The sequence below is a fragment of the Rhinatrema bivittatum genome, chromosome 1 (assembly GCF_901001135.1).
Source record: "Rhinatrema bivittatum chromosome 1, aRhiBiv1.1, whole genome shotgun sequence".
Taxonomy (NCBI): domain Eukaryota; kingdom Metazoa; phylum Chordata; class Amphibia; order Gymnophiona; family Rhinatrematidae; genus Rhinatrema; species Rhinatrema bivittatum.
This window is the reverse complement of record NC_042615.1, coordinates 276,827,688-276,847,205: the sequence shown is the minus strand read 5'-3', so window position 1 is coordinate 276,847,205 and position 19,518 is coordinate 276,827,688. Positions and strand designations below refer to the sequence as shown.

Genomic DNA, 19,518 nt, shown 5'->3' with positions numbered 1-19,518 from the left:
GGAAGCTGTAGGAACAAATACATTCCCCTTCAAAGAAACAATTCCACAGTGTAGCATCATTTTCAGGTCCTGGGCTCCATGGCTTCAACCTTGGACTTGGTTCCGTGGGTATTTGCTCACTTAAGACTTTTACAACGTGCGCTTTTGTCTCGCTGGAGTTCGGTGTTGGAGCAATTCAATCTACCAATGCCGCTATTTCCGGAATCCAGAGCCAGTCTGTCATGGTGGCTGTCACTGGACAATCTGGAATGAGGGGTGGATTTGGACACTCCGAATTGGCTGATAATCTCCACCGATGTCAGCCTCTCAGGTTGGGGGGGCAGTGTGTGCAGACAGGTCTGCCCAAGACCTCTGGTTGGCGATGGAAAGATCCTGGTCCATAAACCGGCTCGAGACCAGGGCTTGTACGTCTGGCTCTGCGGGCATTTCTTCCCTTGATCCAGGGCAGAATGGTGCGAGTCTTCTCGGACAATGTGACAACGGCGTACATCAACCGGCAAGGTGGGACTCGAAGTCCCGCCGTAGCACTGGAGGCACATCTTCTGTTCACTGGGCGGAGCGCCATCTTGAGGGCATTGCCACAACCCATTTATTTATTTATTTATTTATTCAATCTTATATACCGGCTTTCAAGTTCATTTCAAGGCGGTTTACATTGATTGAAGTTGCAGTAGCAACCTTCAAACACATATATACTAAAAACAAAACATGGTACATGACTAAAATACATTAAAACCAAAAGCTAGCTGACTAAAAATATATTAAACTAAACCCTTTCAAATCCCAACAATTCTACCACATCTTCCCAGGTACCCCCCTTCCCTCCACCCATCCATCTACCCTCCTCCCCTCCACCCACCCATCTCCCCTCCTTCCCTCTTAGACTCTCCTCTCCCTCCTCTCCTAGTGTCTCTGTACTACTATGGAAAACGGGGTCAACTATTCAGGCTAAAAGCCTGTTCGAATAGCCAGGTTTTTATCTGCTTCCTAAAGCTGTTAATGTCCTCCTCTGTCCGAATCTCAGCGGGTAAGGAATTCCACATTTTTGGCCCTGCTAAAGATAAGGACCTCTCTCTCACTGAACTAAGGTGAGCCAGCTTGGGCGATGGAATGGTCAACAAGGCCTGCCCAAGGGACTTCAAATTTCGTGATGGGACATGGATACGTAAGGAGGCATTCAGCCATTCCGAATTCGTGCCATATATTGCTTTATGTATTAAAGTTAGGCACTTGTATTGTATACGGAACTGAACCGGCAACCAATGTAAACCCATCAGAACTGGGGAAACATGATCAAATTTTTTTGTGTCAGATATTAGCCGTGCAGCGGCATTCTGCAACAATTGCAGCGGACGGATAGTCGATGAGGGCAAACCCAACCATAGGGCATTACAGTAATCTAACTTGGGTAGAATTAATGCCTGGACTACAATCCGGAAATCATTTGAGTGCAATAGTGGTTTTAATCTCCTTAACACTCTTAATTTGTGAAAACCGTCTTTTAGGATAGCCTTCACAGAAGATTTCATTTTAAGCTCAGAATCTAGCATACACCCTAGATCTCTTACCTCAGATTGAATTTTATATAAAGGGAGACAGTTAAGGATGTCCTTTTCTACTTTCTCTGTTACCTTGTTACCAATAAAGAGTATTTCGGTTTTTGAATTGTTTAGCGCTAATGACATATGCGTAAGAAGTTGGTTTATTGATTGATAATAGACATCCCAGAGACATCCCATGTCGCGGGAGTAGAGAATGTGTGCAAGCCGATTATCTCAGCTATCAGCAACTAGACCCAGGGAAATGAGAACTATCTCTCGAGGCGTGGAATCTCATTTGCACCAGATGGGGAACTCCTCAGCTGGATCTGATGGCAACGCAGGCAAATGCAAAAACAGTTCATTTTTTCAGCTGTCGCCGAGAACAGGGCTCTGTGGATATAGATGCTCTCATGTATCCTTGGCCCATGGGGATTCTGCTGTATGCTTTCCTGCCCTGGCCCCTCATAGCTCAGCTTCTCCGTCGCATAGAGCGGCACCCGGGAAGAGTGATTCTGGTGGCGCTGGAGTGGCCATGTCGTCCATAGTTCGCGGATCTGATAACGCTTGGCTCTAGAGGGTGCACTTCAGCTGGCTCATCTAACACATCTGCTCTGTCAGGAGCCCATATTTTCGGATCAGGAGGATCTCAAAAGCCAAGCAGCTTGGCTTTGAGAGGCGACATTTATGCTTGAGGGGTTATTCAGAACAAGTCATTTCCACCTTCCTACAGGCGAGACGTCCAACCACCTCTATGGCCTATGTGAGAGTTTGGAAGCTTTTTGAGACGTGATGTCATCAGCGTTCCTGCGACCCTTTAGCTGTGCATGTTCCTCGGGTGCTTGACTTTCTGCAACAGGGCTTCACTAAGGGCTTGGCGTTCAATTCCCTTCGTGTACAAGTTGCAGCTCTAGGTGCCTTGCGGGGAAACTGACGGCTGTTCGCTGGCAGCGCATCCAGATATTGCTGTTTTTCTTAAGAGGTCAAACATTTGCACCCTCCCACCCCACCCGTTCGGTGTGTCCAGATTGGAGTCTGAATTTAGTCCTGCAAGTTCTATGTGGCGCTCCTTTTGAGCCTCTTCGTGGACTTTCCCTGAAATATCTGACTTTGAAAAAGGTGTTTTTGGTGGCCATTTTCTCAGCCTGTCGGATCTGAGTTGCAGGCACTGTCTTGTCGGGATCCTTTTCTTCGGATTTACGACGATCTGGTATCGTTACATACGGTTCCGTCCTTTGTCCCTATGGTGGTTTCAGCCTTTCACGCCAATCAAACTGTGGAGCTTCTGGGGTTCCCTAACTGGTCCCAGGAGACTTCTCAGAACATACAGTCATCTTTTGGATGTGCGGTGTGCCTTATTACATTATCTGGAGGTTACCAGTGACATCAGACGTTCTGATCATTTGTCCGTTCTCTTTGGTGGCCCAAAGAAGGGGGGACAAAGCGTCAAAGGCAACCATATCTTGGTGGATTAAGGAAGCCATTTGTGTGGCATACATAGCCTGAGGGTGTCAGGTGCCTTTGGGTCTCGGAGCTCATTCCACTAGGGCTCAGGCTACCCTACTGGGCAGAGTGTCAGTTACTGTCGCCTCAGGAGATCTGTAGGGCGGTGGTGTGGTCATCTATTCACACTTTTACGAAACATTACCGATTGGACGTTTAAGGCTTCTGATGAACTGTCCTTCGGGTTGAGTGTGCTTTGTGCTGGTCTTTCGGGTTCCCGCCCAGTGTAGGGTGGCTTGGGTACATCCCACTTTTCTGGACTAATGAAAATTGGTTCTTACCTGCCAATTTTCATTCCTGTAATACCACAGATCTGTGGTATTACAGGAGGCCCACCCCTTTCTTTAGATATCGAAAGGCTGTCTTGGTCAGAACCTGCTTATGTTTTTTATTGTTGAAGCTCCTTTTTTGCAGACATGATTCATGGAGCAGTTTTTAGAAGTTCTGTGTGGTTTTTTGCCAGCAACGAAGTGGTAGTCCGGAAACTTAGTTGGGTGCTACCCTTCGTTATTTAGTTCTGTTAGCATGGGCTTGGGTACAGGTCAATACTGAGTAACTGCAGGTGGCACTCTCGTTATGTAGCAGTGCCCAAAGTTCTAATTGTTCTCTGACTCCCTGCTGGTAGGGATACACAACCCACTTTTCTGGACTGATCTGTGATATTACAGGAACGAAAATTAGCAGGTAAGAACCAATTTTCATATGTATAGCAGTATGTGATTCCTCATTCTTGGTATATAACTGCATTTTTGCATGGCTATAAAGCAACTCAAGAATGGGGCTGTATCAGTTCTGGGGTTGTTGAGAATTGAAATGGCAATCTCATGCTGAAGTGGCTTTCATTTTGCAGAGGTTCCTACCAGTGTTTTTGGGGACAAATTGCGGGAGCAAGTAGAAGAACGCTTGGCTTTCTATGAAACAGGAGAAGCACCTAGAAAAAATCTAGATGTCATGAAAGAAGCGTTAGTGGAGGTATGTATTTAGGAGGAATGTGGTATGGGACAATTTGTGAGCACCTTTTGATTCTAATTTTGTCAGTGATGCTAAGAACTGTCAAAGGGTACAATGGCTTCTAGAAGAAGTGTCTGGTTCCCCCTCCCACTCTTTTATGTTCTTTAGCAAGAACAAGTTATGTTTCTCTAATCCTTTCTGTTGACATATGGGTCCTGTGTAGCTTGATTGTCTGCTGGGCTGTTGGACATGATGTACACCTTACTCCTGACAAAAATACTGGAGGCAAAAACTGATTTAATGAGGCTGATCCAACAGTTGTCCAGCATTTGTACCTGCTTGTCTGCTTTTCCATGCCTGAACTTGTTGGTCCTTCCCTCAGTTGTTGGATTGGAAGATGATAATTACTACAAATGTAAGCAAGGGTACACAGATATGCCCCTGTGATTGAGGCCATCATTTGTTCAAATATTAGTTCCCTGTACGTACCAGGATCAGTCCAGACCGCTGGGTTATACCTCCCTTCCAGCAGATGGCGTCAGAGAAAAGCTGAAAAGCACCCCCAGATAACTGGTGTGCCACCTGTGATCCTTCAGTATTTCTCTGACTCCAGCAGATGGGTGACACAACCTGCAGTCCTATTCCTTTGCAAAATTCTTTGATTAATAAGTGAAGGGTGTAGCCTAACCTTAGTACCTTTTGACTAGATCAACTTGTAGCAGGTAGTTAAAAAAAATAAAAGACTGAGATCACTTTGTAATAGCAGGCAAGGCTGGGCTCCTGCCCTTGGCCTTAATACTGGGAGAATATTGACACAGGCCGGTGAGTTGGGGGGAGATTTACTGGTGGGCCGGTTCCTCACCCCCATACAGTGCCAGAGACGTCTTAATTCCTCTGGTGAGAGCTACAAATTGTATATTAAGCCCAGGGACGTACATTCCCCTGATTGAGTAGCTCTGAAAAAGAAAAAATAAATACATAAATAAAAGACAAAGGATAAGCCTTTTAAACAGCGAGCCTGCTGAAATCTCCCGGGGCTCAGCTGATTTTCTACTTATGGCTTAGATGCCATGCCACGAGGATCACGATGTGCAGCGTGTGGAGAGCCGGCAGCACTGCTCTCTCGCAAAGGCCTCTGCTCCCGCTGTATCCCCAGGGGCGAGGGGCTTTCACAGCTGCTGATTGCAGGGAAAAGATCAGGGTTGCCACGATCGTGCGGCTTAGGCCGCAGTCAGCAGTTCATAAGGAGAGCCCTACCTCGTCCCCGACAAGCGCGGGAATGGTGGCCATTTTGCCCGATTTGGGCCCCGATGCTGCTCGGGGAGGGGCTTTCCTGCCGATTTCTCTGCCTACGTTAAGCCCCCAAAGGCCTTGCGATTTGGGACATGATTCTTCTCCTCCTGCGGTGCCTCCCGGGGGGGGGGGCGGGGGGCGGCTTAAAGAGACAGCACATTTTTCTTCAGTTTATTTTACTGCTTCACAAAGCTTATATGGAGGCTGAGGCAGACTTGGATGGGCAATATTCTCCTCCTGCTAAGATCCCCAGGCCTGCGGAGGATCAAGGGGCTCCTAGGACCTGGTCTTCCCCTCCCACTCCTGATGCTGAGCTACCGGCACCTTCCACTCCTCTGGGATCCGTGCTTCCGGATCCCTTCCCCAGTGGATACGAGCGATGATGTTGGCAATGCTGCTCCGGTGGAGGGGGATGATCTGAGGTTGCTCTGGTTATTTCGTAAGGAGGAGCCTAGACCCTTTGATACCTCATGTGCTACAGGAACTAGATATTCAGGCTCCACAGCCGGTGACTGATCCTTCTTCATGGGATCCTGTTTTGTCGGGCCCATGGGCCCCTCCTACAACTTTTCCTTTCCACCCCATGCTTTTACAGCTTATGACTCGGGAATGGGATGCGCCTGAAGCCACCATAAGGATTAATAGGCCATGGAAAAACTTTACCTGCTGCCAGATGAGTTCTTGGATCTTCTCAAGATCCCTAAGGTGGACGCGGCCGTGTTGGCCATCACCAAGTGCACCATCATTCTGGTAACAGGAGGAGCAGCTCTCAAGGACCTCCAGGATAGAAAGCTGGAGGTTCTACTCAAGCGGATATTTGAATAATCAGCCCCCTGAGTTAGGGCGGCTGTCTGTAGTAGTCTCATACAGAGAGCTACCTTTAGATGGGTTCAGCAATTACTCACAACTCAAGAGCTCCCTCCGGCGGAGGCAGAACAGGCCAACCACATGAAAGCGGCGGTTGCTTATACAGCAGATGCTTTGTCCTAGGCAGTTTCGGAAAGGAGGCTTCTTTGGCTACGCAATTAGTCAGCTAATGTCTCTTCTAAGTCTCAGCTGGGCGCCTTTCTGTTTAGAGGAAAGCCATTTGGAGATGATCTGGAACAACTGGTTAAGTCCTTAGGGGACAATACGGTTTACAAGCTCCCGGAGGACAAGCCCAGGCCATCTTGCCCTTTTGGTGCGACCCGGGGTCGTTTTCGGGGTCAGCGCCGTTTCTGTATGGGTAGGGGACTCATCTTTTGCCCCTAGGCAGTCGGCAAGGTCTCAGGCTTGGGCTCATTCCTTTCGTGGTAGACTGCCTCAGCGTGATGGATCCTCCCAAGGATTTTCCTCCAACAAGGTTTCCCAATGAAGGTGCATCGGCCCATTCCTCCATTCCTGAGATCGGAGGTCGTCTTTCCCTGGTTCGCAAGGAATGGGTCAAGATTACTTTGGACCAGTGGGTTCTAGATATCATAGAACACGGTTACGCTTTGGATTTTGCTTGCCCACTTCGGGATCTGTTACTGGTGTCTCCTTGCGGGTCTCTAGCAAAGCAACAGGTCATATTCCAAATCCTGTCTTGGCTCAAGGCTCTGGGAACGGTAGTCCTGGTGCCAATGAACGAATGTCGGACCGGTAGGTACTCCATTTATTTCGTAGTCCCAAAGAAGGAGGGCTCCTTCCGGCCGATATTGGACTTAAAAAAAAAAAAAAAAAAAAAAAAAAAAAGGTCAACAGAGCACTAAGAGTCCCTCATTTTCGAATGGAGACTTTGAAGTCCATCATTGCGGCCGTCCACAAAAGCAAATTTTTGGCTTCTTTGGATCTGACGGAGGCTTACCTTCACATAGGAATCCGAGAGCATCATCGAAGGTTTCTGCAGTTCATGGTCTTGGGCGAGCATTACCAGTTTCGTGCGCTGCCGTTCGGTTTAGCGACTGCTCCCTGCATCTTCACCAAGATGATGGTAGTGGCAGCGTGTCTGCGGTGGGAGGGTATCTTAGTTCATCCCTATCTAGACGATTGGCTGATTTGGGCGAAATTGGAAGAGCTCTGCAAGGTGGCAATGCATTCTGTTTTGCATCGCCTCCATTCGCTCGGATGGGTTGTCAATTTCTCCAAGAGCCAATTGGTACCGACCCAGGTGTTGGAATTTCTGGGAGCACGTTTCGATACGTCTGTGGGCAAGTTTTCCCTGCCTTGGGAGCGAATGGGCAAACTAATGTCTGTTTCGCCTTTTGGCCCTTCTGTTGCCCAAGGTATGGGACTATTTGCAAGTTCTTGGTTCTATGGTGTCTACTCTGGAGTTGGTTCCCTGGGCATTTGCTTATATGAGGCCTTTGCAGAGGGTGTTGCTTTCCCATTGGAACCCCAAGTCCGAGGAGTTCCGCTTGCCCTTGCTCCTTCTGGATCCAATATATACTAACACAAATGGGCTATCCACAGGTATTATTCTTTCATGAATAAATATACAAACATATACCTGTGTACATTTCAACACACATTTTATTAATTAATTATTATTCAAATCCACATACATCTAAAACCTACTCACACTTGTTTGTATATTTATCCTTCTGGATCCAGCCAGGGCCAGTCTAAATGGTGGTTGATCCCCGATCACTTACATCAGGGAATGGATGTTGAGAATCCACAGTGGATGATCATGACAAAGGGGGGGGGGGGGGGGTGCAGTCTGTCAGTCACGATCAGCACAAGGTCAATGGACAGCGCAGGAGTCCAAGTGTCCATAAATCGGAGACAAGGGCGGTTCGTCTAGCGTTGCGCTGTTTTCTCCCGCTAATCCAGCATAGTTAGGTAAGGATCCTATCTGACAATGCGACAACCGTGGCTTACATAAATCGTCAAGAGGGAACAGAGGCGGACAAGTTGATGGTCTGGGCGCAATGCAATGTGCTCCGGTTGGCGGCATCACATAGCCGGAGTGGACAACGACCAGGCAGATTTTCTCAGTCAAAGGCTAGATCCCGGCGAATGGGAACTGTCCAAGGAGGTGATGTGGCTCTTGATTCGCCAGTGGGGAGTCCCCTGGCTGGATTTGATGGCGACTCGGCTGAATGCGAAAGCGGCTCATTTCTTCAGTCGCAGAAGGGAGCACGGGTCGGAAGGGGTGGATGCCCTGGTCCTTCCATGGCCTCACGACGCGCTCCTCTGTTTCCTCCTTGGAAGTTGGTGGGGGAAGGTCTTAAGGCGAATAGTCCCACCGGGGGCCGGTTATTCTCGTAGCTCCGGAGTGGCCGCGGAGGCCATGGTTCGCAGACCTGATCAACTTGGCAGTAGACGATCCCTTGCGTCTCTGTCACCTATTGAATTTACTCCAACAGGGTCCAGTATTTTTCAATGAGGTGGCTCGCTTTTGTCTAGCAGCTTGGCTTATGAGAGGAGACAGTTGAGAAAGAAGGGCTATCCGGATGTGGTGATTACCACTCTACTACGCGCACGAAAGTCCTCTACTTCGCTCACCTTCGTTCAGGTGTGGAAGGTTTTCGATTCCTGGTGCAGTGTGTTGAGGGTGTCCCCGCGCCAGGCCACTATTGTGCACGTTCTTGCAGGACGGCTTAAAGGACTGGTGTATAGCTCGCTCCAGGTTCAGGTAGCAGCGTTAGGCTGTTTAAGAGGTAATGTTGATGGTACATCCATTGCAGGACATCCAGATGTGGCACCCTTTTTGAAGGGAGCCAAACATTTACACCCGCCGGTGCGTGCAGTGTGTCCTTTGTGGAGTTTAAATTTGGTTCTCCGTGGGCTCTGCGGTCCTCCGTTTGAGCCTATCAAGCGGGCTACGTTGAAAGATTTAACACTCAAGGCGGTGTTCCTCGTGGCTATCTGTTCGACCAGACGAATATCTGAGATTCAAGCGTTGTATTGCAGAGAACCGTTCTTGCGAATCTCGGACTCTGGGATTTCACTTTGGACGGTGTCTTCGTTTCTGCTGAAGGTTATATCGGTGTTCCACGTAAATCAGTCCGTTGAGTTACCAGCTTTTCCAGATTTGGATAGGAATTCTCCTCTGGCTCAGGATTTGAGGAGACTGGACGTCTGCAGGATACTTCTGCGGTACTTGGAAGTGACTAATGCTTTTCGATTGTCAGATCATCTTTTTGTCTTATGGAGCGGTCCTAAAAAAGGGTGTAAGGCTTCAAAGACTACTATTGCCCGATGGTTGAAGGACACTATTGCTTCGGCATACATAGGTCACGGGCGGCAAGTGCCAGATGCTCATTCGATCAGATCTCAAGCAGCATCTTGGGCAGAGAGCCAATGTGTTTCGCCACAAGAGATTTGCAGGGCAGCTAATTGGAAATCTTTGCACATGTTTGCTAAGCCTTACCGTTTGGAAGTCTGGGCTCCGGATGTTGATTCTTTTGGCAGTAGTGTGCTTCGAGTGGGACTCTCCGGGTCCCACCCCATTTAGGGCAGCTTGAGTACATCCCAGCGGTCTGGACTGACCTGATACGTACAGGGAAAGGAAAATTGGTTCTTAGCTGCTAACTTTTGTTCCTGTAGTAACAAGGATCAGTCCAAACGCCTGCCCAGGGGGTTTAGTGTTCAGGAGAGTTCGCTCGGTTGGTTTTGTTTTTTTCTCTCTGCAGTTTTTAGACGAATCTGAAGATTTTCAAGCCAGCTTATCCATGGAAGCATTTCAATCCGTGCTCTTCTCCTGTACATAGTTTTCACAGGTTATTGTTCAGCTAAATTCTCTGGATCTAGGCATTGGTTGTTTAAATTTACTTCATTCTGCTTTGATATTGATTATACTGAAGAATTGCAGGTGGCACACCAGGTTATCTGGGAGTGCTTTTCAGCTTTTCTCTGACTCCATCTGCTAGAAGGGAGTCATAACCCAGCGGTCTGGACTGATCCTTAGTACTACAGGAACGAAAATTAGCAGGTAAGAACCACTTTGCCTTTTTTTCAGCACATGAAATGTATACTGCAGTAGGTTCCTTAAAAAAGGAAACAAGTAATCGGTTACCAAAGCATTAAATGTTTTCCACCTTGCCTTAAATCCCAGGCAACTGAGGTGGCAGCAGAAATCAAGAAGAAGCTGGCAAAGAGAGAGAGGAAGAAAATGAAGCGAGAAAAGAGAAAACTGGAGGCCCTGGCTGCAACTGCTTCAGGAGATGAGGCACCAGACGAACCTGCTCCCAAAAAATCCCGAAATACGATAGAGGTAAATAAAAAAAAAAAAAAAAAAAAAATACGGCTGTTGTGGACTTTGGCATGAAAACTCATTCACTAATTGTGGGCTGGCCTTGGTGGTTCAGTGGAACCTGTTATGTAAAAGGGTTTGATTCCCTGGTAATCAGTCTGTGGCTACTAGCCAAGGGCAATGGCTGGGCTGGGATTGCGGAATTGGTCAGCCTATGCAACCTCCAAGGCCAATCTTACAAAGTTACCCTTTAAAGGATCACTCTTATTTTGGAAATGAATTGGAAAAACTGGCCAGTAAATGGAGCAAATCCCCAGTCTCCCGGCTATCGGAAGATGAGGAAGCAGCTGCAGCGCCCTGCATCAGAGGGGCTGGTCCAGGGGCTCCCAATGTTTGCACCCCTACAGAAGCTAGACTCAAGTCTTGGCCCTGACTCAATCTCCATCTGCTGGCAGAGGAGCATAAACCCATTGGTCTTGAGTCCATCTGTCTATTCTAAGGAAAACGAAGTTATCAGGTAAGTAATTTCTCCATTTTAGAATAAGGCTATAGTGTAACAAAATATAGAAAACGTGAAAGGGTTGAATACTTTCTGAATGCACCACATATGTATGTATTGTGGTAAAAGCAAATGGTTATAATAAGCAAGGACTCTCATCGGTACAGGAACCAATGAGAGGGAACAATTTTAGATCTAATTCTTAGTGGAACGCAAGATTTGGTGACAGGTAATGGTGGTGGGGCCTCTTGGCAATAGTGATCATAATATGATCAAATCTGAATTAATGACTGGAAGGGGACAAAGTAAATCCACTGCTCTAGTGTGAAACTTTGATAAAAGGAGAAAAATAGTTTTAAAAAAAAACAAAACCTGAAAGGTGTAGCTACAAAGGTAAAAATTGTGCAACAGGCGTGGACATTGTTTTAAAAAAAAAAAAAAAATCCTAGAAGCACAAATGTATTCCATACATTTAAGAAAGGTGGAAGGAAGGCAAAACTTACTGGCATGGTTAAAAGGTGAGGTGAAAGAGGCTATTTTAGCCAAAAGATCTTCATTCAAAAATTGGAAGAAGGATCCATCAGAAGAAAATAGGATAAAGCATTGGCAAGTTAAATGTAAGACAAGGTAGGCTGAGATGGTTTGAAAGTAAGCTGGCCATAGAGGCAAAAACTCAAACTTTTAAAAAAATATATCCGAAGCAGAAAGCCTTCGAGGGAGTCTGTTGGATCGTTGGATGATCAATGCGTTAAAAGGGCACTTATTTATTTTATTTATTTATTTTTAATTTTTATATACCGAAGTTCTTGTAGGGACTACAAATCACTCCGGTTTACATAAAACAATGAACTGCCCAACAGAGAGCGGAGCTTTACATAGAACAGTAGAACATATGGAACAATATAACTAGATGACAATTTAACATAGTGATAAATAAATATTATAGTTTAACTAAATAAATAAATATTTAACTAAATAAATAAATATAAATAAATAAATATTATAGTTTAGAGAAGAAAAGGCCATCGTGAAAAGATTAAACAATTTGTTTGCTTTGGTGTTTACTAAAGAGGGATTTTGGAGAGAGAACCCGTTCCAGAAAAGATTTTCATGGGTGACTGTCCAGATCAACTGAACCAAATCATGGTGAACCTGGAAGATGTGGTAGGCCTGATCTTCTACTACTACTCTTCAGTTTCAGTCACCTGGACTGGATGGTATACACCCCAGGGTTCTGAAAGAACTAACAGGTTAAAAATGAAATTTCAGACCTTATCATTAAAATTATCCAATTTACCTGAAGATTGGAAGATGGCCAGTGTAACCACTATATTTAAAAAAGGATCCAGGAAACTTCAGTGCCGGGAAAAATCGTGAAACTGTTATAAAGAATAAAATCACAGTGGGGGGTGCTGACGTAACCATCGAGAATGGCTGCCTAGACTGAGAGCTCCCTGCTAACCCGATAGAATCTGATGTGAACCGCTGGCATTCGCACTTATCTTGAGCTTGTTTTAGAGAGAGTGCTGATTAATTTCATAAAGGCTACTAAGAGGAAGACTGCTGACCTTAAAACAGTTTTCCTACAATAAAACTGTGGAATTGCTAGAGGCTGGCGGGCAGGCTGCAATCAAGGCTGATGATACTGCAACAGACAATATTCTTTCTCTTGGGTTACCCGACATCCCAACTCGAGACGAATTAAGAGGGTGGTTTATGGAAATTCAAGCGGATATGAAGCAATATAAGCAAGATCTGTTATCCTCTATTTCGGAGATCCAAGAGGATCTGGTGGCCCTGGGAGTGAGGGCTGACAACCTGGATGTGTGCGTGGAGGACTCTCTAAAGAAGATCGCAAACCCTCAACAAAACTTACGGGCTGAGTAAGAGATATTGGTGGAAAAGATGGAGGACCTGGAGAATCGCACACGACGATGCAGTTTAAGGATATGTGGTGTGCTGGAAAGACTGGAACATAATGTCTGTTTTTGCAGTGTCGGCTGCGATCTATAAGTTCCTAGTAGCGACGGCATCTCCTTTGGCGGCAGCTGAACATGGGACCCCAGAGGGTCCTAGATTACCAGGCAGACTGCTGGACATAGTGATATGGCTGCATAGTTACTCTACCAGAGAGCAGATTCATGCAGCAGCCAGGAAGCAGGAGGAAGGTACTGGGAAGGCCAAAAGATTACTATCTTTAATGACTATGCACCCATCACAGTGTGCAAATGCTATGATTTGAAAGTGGTTACCACTGCACTTTGACAGGCTAATGTACGTTATCAATGGACATTTCCATTTGGACTTTGTTTCACTTTGAATGGAGTGACATATAAAGTCAAAACCTTACATGAGGCTGAAAAAGCTTTTAAACAAGGTAACTTGCTGGTGCACTTCCATGTTCAACGGACAGAAGAGGTCAAGGTTAAAGTTAATGTGCTCCCGAGGTGGCAACCAGAGGAGACTAGAGCGTCAAACATCAACAAGCATCTGTTTCCTAGCGTGTAGCAGATGGACTCTCAGGACCAATGGGTATAGTGTGCTCCTGATAGCAGTTGGGAGACTGAGTCAGATTTCAATCTGTCAGCCTACATATACCCGTGCAGGAAGTGCAGCTCTTCAGTATTTCTCAGTCTCCTAAGCAGTTTGGGACACCACACACGCACAGGATTAGAAAATCCAAACCAAAGAAGAGAAAATGTAACCTCTACAAGACGAGCCCCGCTCTCCTGCGGTGATACCTAAGGGTCCCTCCCCCAGTCGAGAATTCCTGAGGTGATTTCCGAGATCCCTCAGAGGTGAGACTCTGTCCGGTAGCCAGTTCCCGGTGTGAACTTAGCCCCCAGAATAGCTGAGAGGCAGCGGGTGCGATACAGAGAGCGGCGGTGAAGATATTTTCCCTCTCCCCCTGCAGCTGGAGACCGCCCAGCACGAGACCGGGAAGCGCCGAGACAAGGTAAGGTAGAAAACTTTCTTAAAGTCTCCGGTCTCTGAGGCTTGGATAGCCGCACAGATCGTTCTCCCAAAAACTGTTAAATCGGGTTGAGCAGCCCCGACCGGGCTAGACCCCGATCCTGTGCGAGAGTCCTCTCAAGTGGAGATCCTCCGGGGGGTCGCCATCTTGCCTGCATTGTCGTCTGCGCCATTCCCCCCCCTTGATCGCCGTATTGTCCGCACAACTGAGCCATGCACGATGACGCGTACTACTGAGGCAGGCGCACATATAGGCCTGCACGCATGACTAAGTCTCTCGGCGCACAGACGAGCTCTGAGACACTCCATGCGCACAAATCATGACACTTCTGGCCAAGAAAGCCAAGGGACAAAGCCCTCTGTCCTGCCTGCCACCTGAGAGCTGCGCAATCCGAAGCAGCCTCTGCCCTATGCCTGCAGCGCGAAGTGGCTCAAGAGGACCCGAGGCAAGGCCCTAATCAGACAGTAGAGGAGTCTGCCTCCACCAGTGATAGTACCCCGGACCTCTGTATCCTGGGCACCTCGGGGAACTCCTCCGGATTCAATATGGACCCAGGGACCTTTTCCTGGGTGGAATTCTTCAAAGGCCTGCAAACCTTTGTCCAGGCGCAAGCTGTATCACCTGTGACACAGCCACAGCCTCCACCAGAAGAGCAAAACATTCCAAGCCCTTCTCGGATCCCCCGAGACACGCCCCTTCCGGGCAAATGCCTCCCCTTAGGGGACACAGAACCTTGGGAGAAGATTCTGACTCCCTGGAGGAAGGGGAAATCCCTCCAGGGATGGAACCATACCGAGCCATGATGCGATTTTTCTCCAAAGACGAGTTAACAGATCTCATGTCTCTTGAGTCTGAAAACGCTGGCCATCCCGGGCGCAAGTACCACAGTGGAGCCAAAGACGAACCCAGTTGGCTAAGGAAGATGCAGTTTGTGGGGGCTGATGTTTTCAATGGCAGTTACATCCTCCCAGTTTAGATGGACTTTGGTACATCCCACTTCCTGGACTGGTGTAGAAGCAGGATGATGGAGGAGAAACTATATTACCTATTTTCTTTTCTTGATTCTTGCTACACCAGTCCAGGTCATTATTTGGACTTTTTCCCAGGGGCCTTTTTAAAGGAATGTTTTAAAAGAATCTTATTTTTGTCCTTTGGAAACGTTTTCAAGTTTCTATTATGGTAGTGATTTGTCGTAGATTTTCTATATGCTGCACCAAGTTAAGTAGTGGTGATGGCATCACAAAGCTGTGTGCTCTACCTCCATCTGCTGGTAGGGGAGAGAAAAACCCACCTTGTTTGAACTGGTGTGTATATAGCAGGATTCAAGGAAAGCAATTTAACAGGTAATATAATTTCCTCTTTAATGTCTGCACCTCTGCCTTTAAGGATTATCTCTGCTTATCTCATGCTTTCTTGAATTCACTTATTTTGTTCCCCACTACCCTGTTATAAAACTGTTTAAAGGTTTTAGGGCTTTGGGGGTTTTTAGCTTGGCAGCTTTTTCCTGCTCCCTTAGGCTTCCAGCTAAATTGGAACCAAATTATATTGAGCAACAGTGCCTTGAACTACCTAATAACCAAGGGTTATTCTCCCCCCCCCCCCCCCCCCCCCCGCCTAGTTTATAACAAATCACATAGCCTAGTCATAATTACAGTCCTTGGCCAGGTTCCATGGACTATGGCGTCCTGTGGAATTCAGTTCAGACAGCTGGCATAAACATTAAATCATGGCTGAGACATTAAATGCTGCCTCTGCAACATCCCTAGCCCTTGCCATGGGGAGCAGGTTCTGGGCCCTAGAATCAAACATACATCCTCTGTGTATAGCATTGCCACTGGAGTCACCACTGAAGGTTCAGGTTTAATGTATTGCTTGGTTAGGTGTGTATAGTGGAAGAACAATTTCCATGGGGGTTTCTGTGCAAGAAAAAAAACGTTTCCTCCATTTTCCTTTTTAGATCAATGATGAATCGGAACCAAAGAAGAAAAAGAAGCATCGGGTGGAGGAGGAAGTGGCTGATGCAGAGATTGAAGAAAATGGAGTAGCAGGGGTGATTTCATCCAAGAAGAAGAAAAAGAAAGCAGTTGTGGAAGATACTCCACAGCCTGAGGATGAAGTAGCAGAGGTGGTTTTACCCAAGAAGAAGAAGAAAAAATCTGTTGTGGTGGAAGATACTCCACAGCCTGAGGATATCGTAGAGGTGGTTTCACCCAAAAAGAAGAAGAAATCTGTTGTGGTGGAAGATGCTCCACAGCCTGAGGATATCGTAGAGGTGGTTTCACCCAAGAAGAAGAAAAAGAAATCTATTGGGGTGGAAGATACTCCACAGCCTGAGGATATCGTAGAGGTGGTTTCACCCAAGAAGAAGAAAAAGAAATCTATTGGGGTGGAAGATATTCCACAATCTGAGAAGAAGAAAAAAAATCAAACGGAATGATATTGCTGATGAGGGTGGATTGATTGAATGAAAAGCAACATGGGGAGAGACACATATACTGAACAGGAAAAGAGGATTGGAGCCAGCACTAAAATGTGCTCCACTTCTTTGAGTTCTGCTTTCAGGGCTGATTGTGCTGTAAATACCTCTGGTGTGACTCACATGGAGCTTTTGCTATCATATGTCAAGGATATTTTGTACTGCTTTCACATTGCTATTTTTTGGGATTTTTTTTTTTTTGTCACTCTAGAAAGTTTGATCTATAACTTTGTAAATATTTTCCTGTCAGTGGGAAAACCCATAATAAATATTTTCATTTTGTATAACTGCCATGAATTGTTTTTCTAAATGATGTATATCAGATCAGAAGTGTTTAAATTTTAGCTAAATCCAATATTGTCTCCAACAAATAAGCCCAATATGATGTAATGCCACTCTATCTCAATCAAGGTTATCAATTTGGACAAGTTGGAGGGTCCTGTCGGGCATTACAAAGGCCTGACCTCATGTGCCCCTACACTAACAATCTGCTTGCTAATTGGGTTCCCGTTTGCCGCTGGGCAAGTACCCTGCCCTGCAAGCTATCTCTGGGTGGCTTCTAAGAACATGGACTTCTTAAAACCCAGAGGGCAAACATCTCAGAAATAACATCCACAGACCGTGTAAAATCTTATTTGGGTTGTTGATCAGACACAGCTAAGTTTATTCAAAAAAAGATCATGACCTCTTTTTTTAAAGAACAAGCAAAGGAGTGAGTTCTCATTATATGGATTAAAATTAAAAGAATTAAATTGCTTTGAAGCCTAAGGCAGAAAACCACATTTTTTTATTTAAATGCACACAATCTATATCTTAGGAACTGAGTTAATAAAAGCCCTTAAAACCAGACATGTCTGGACTGATCCATGGTACTACAGGAACGAAAATTAGCAGGTAAGAACCAATTTTCCTGTCATACATATTTCAATAGAGTATAAAAACAGGCAACCAGGCAGGTGGCCACTTAGTCTCTTGGGGAAAAAAATTATTGTAAATTGTACGATCTCAAACCCATATGAATAAAAATATATCCTTAAATATTGAGCCTGATTTCAGTGCTGGGAAAAATCATAGAAACTGTTATAAAGAATAAAATCACAAAACATTAGACAGACATGGTTTAATGGGACACAGCCAGTATGGATTTACCCAAAGGAAGTCTTGACTCTCAAATCTCCTACATTTTTTGAAGGGGTGAATAACATGTGGACAAAGGTGAACCAGTAGATGTGGTGTACTTGGATTTTCAGAAGGTGTTCAACAAAGTCCGGCATGAGGCTTCTAAGGAAACTAAAAAAACAAAACATGGGTTCCTGAACATACCCAGATCAGTCCAGAGAAGAGGGTTGTGTATCCCTACCAGCAGGTAGTCAGAGAGCAAAACTTTGGGCACTGCCATATAGGAGTGCCACCTGCAGTCCCTCAGTATTTCTCTGACTCCAGCAGCTGGTAGAGATGCACACCTGCAGTCTTAGTTTTTACTTTGAATTTTTTGTATTAGTTTTGTGTTTTCCTGTCGTGGTAATCTCTTCCTGAGGTGTTAGGCACCTTCGTGGGCCATCCCTCAGTGGAAGCTGGACGCCTGGAGGATTGGACATCCCTGGCAGCGAATCGCCCACCTCAGTCAGCGTGTGAAGGCCAGGGGCTCCTGGTTTCTCACCCTTTTAACTGCTGCTGCTGCTGCTCCCTCGCCCCCAGCAGAGGTTTCTGACTCCACAAACTTAGCTTTTTTTTTTTTAATATAAGTCTAACAAACGGCTTTGGTGAGGTAAGGAGTCTGTGCAGGGGGGATCCGGCTCTCAATGGCCGTGTGGTGAGGTCAGCGGGCTCCCTCAGCTCCCGGGGTGCCATAGGAGGAGAAGGGTAAGTTTTGGTCTCGGCTCAGAGCTGTGACCGGGGATCGGGGCTGGTTCTCACGGCGCGGCTGAGCACGTATTGCAGGGCTGATTCTTTTTCTCTTCGGCCGACTTGCCCTTGTGTTTTTCCACAGCATGGTCTGCAGGGCCGGTTCTTGTTTACTCTCCAGCTTCCTTACCCTGCTTTTCCCGCGTCGCGGCTGAGTGCGTTTGTCGGGCCCGATTTTTCTGCTTCCCTCGCTCCACTTGGGGGGATGGATCCGAGCGCCAAATCGCCGGCCTGCCGCGCCTGTGGCTCATGCAGCCAGGCCCTGGATTCGGCCTCCTTGTGTTCAGCCTGCTCCCCGGGGCTAGAAGGCCCTTCAAATCTTGATGCGCTCTCCTGCGGGGAGGGACAGAGTGAATTGCCCCTCGGATGCAGGGAGGAGGATTCCCCTCCCGTTTTAGCCCCGGTGGGGGGGAATAGCGATGTGGCACCTATGGATGTCCCAGAGGGAGAAGGGGACCCAGAGGGGTTTTCCCCTGAATTTATACTTCTTATGCATTGAGCCTTCCTAGCAAGGAAGCACATGGCTTTTAAGAGGCCTGGACACCTGGGTGAAGATACGGAAACCCCGGCTAAAAGAGGTCAGGGTGCTGAGCCTCCACAGCGCCCTATGGAGCAGCCTTGCCTGTCGGATGCTTGACCCCGTGGGCCGCAGGACCCACTTCTGGGGTCAGCAACGGCCTCTGTCACGGGGGCGGATTCGGACCCATCACCTGACCAAGGAGATGATACGGATGACATGGACGATCCCGATACCCTGCTTGCAGAGGGGGATGACCCTAGTGTGGTACGTCTCTTTAAATGAGACTAGCTGCTACCCCTTATTCTGGAGGTCCTGGGGCTTACCCTGTTTCCCCGAAAATAAGACAGTGTCTTATATTAATTTTTTGCTACCAAAGATGCACTAGGCCTTATTTTCAGGGAATGTCTAATACCGTAGAGCTGCTGGCTGCCCCTGCGTCAGCCATGCCTCACCAGTGTGTTGTCAGAGAGAGGTAAGTGTGTGCAGCATTCATGGTAGTCAGCTTGGGCTGACTCTGCTGCTTTTGAACCTCTGCACACTGCTTGGAAGGGGTCCCCGACTGGTACTACCACCATCCCCAGATGTCGGTAATCTTGCTGCCACTGTCACTGCTGCCACATGGCTATTGGGGAGGCACCGATTGCTGCTACTGACACTGAAGCCCATTCTGCTGCCTCCTCTGTGCAGGCCCCGTGGGCTTC

At 46.9% G+C, this 19,518-nt stretch overlaps 1 protein-coding gene and 1 non-coding gene across 2 annotated transcripts in view; both read left to right on the top strand.

The window, feature by feature from the left end:
- The window catches only part of NOP56 (NOP56 ribonucleoprotein), a 60,930-nt gene extending 44,247 nt beyond the window's left edge, over positions 1-16,683 (top strand). Inside the window, 3 exon segments of the mRNA XM_029595194.1 lie at positions 3,892-4,013; positions 10,306-10,464; positions 15,874-16,683. Coding sequence (XP_029451054.1) covers positions 3,892-4,013; positions 10,306-10,464; positions 15,874-16,353 — 761 coding nt within the window. The 3' untranslated portion in view covers positions 16,354-16,683.
- On the top strand, positions 4,237-4,305 carry LOC115082795. Its single transcript, XR_003854284.1, has one exon. It is a non-coding gene; the product is annotated as a small nucleolar RNA SNORD57 (small nucleolar RNA).
- Positions 16,684-19,518: the final 2,835 nt, after the last annotated feature.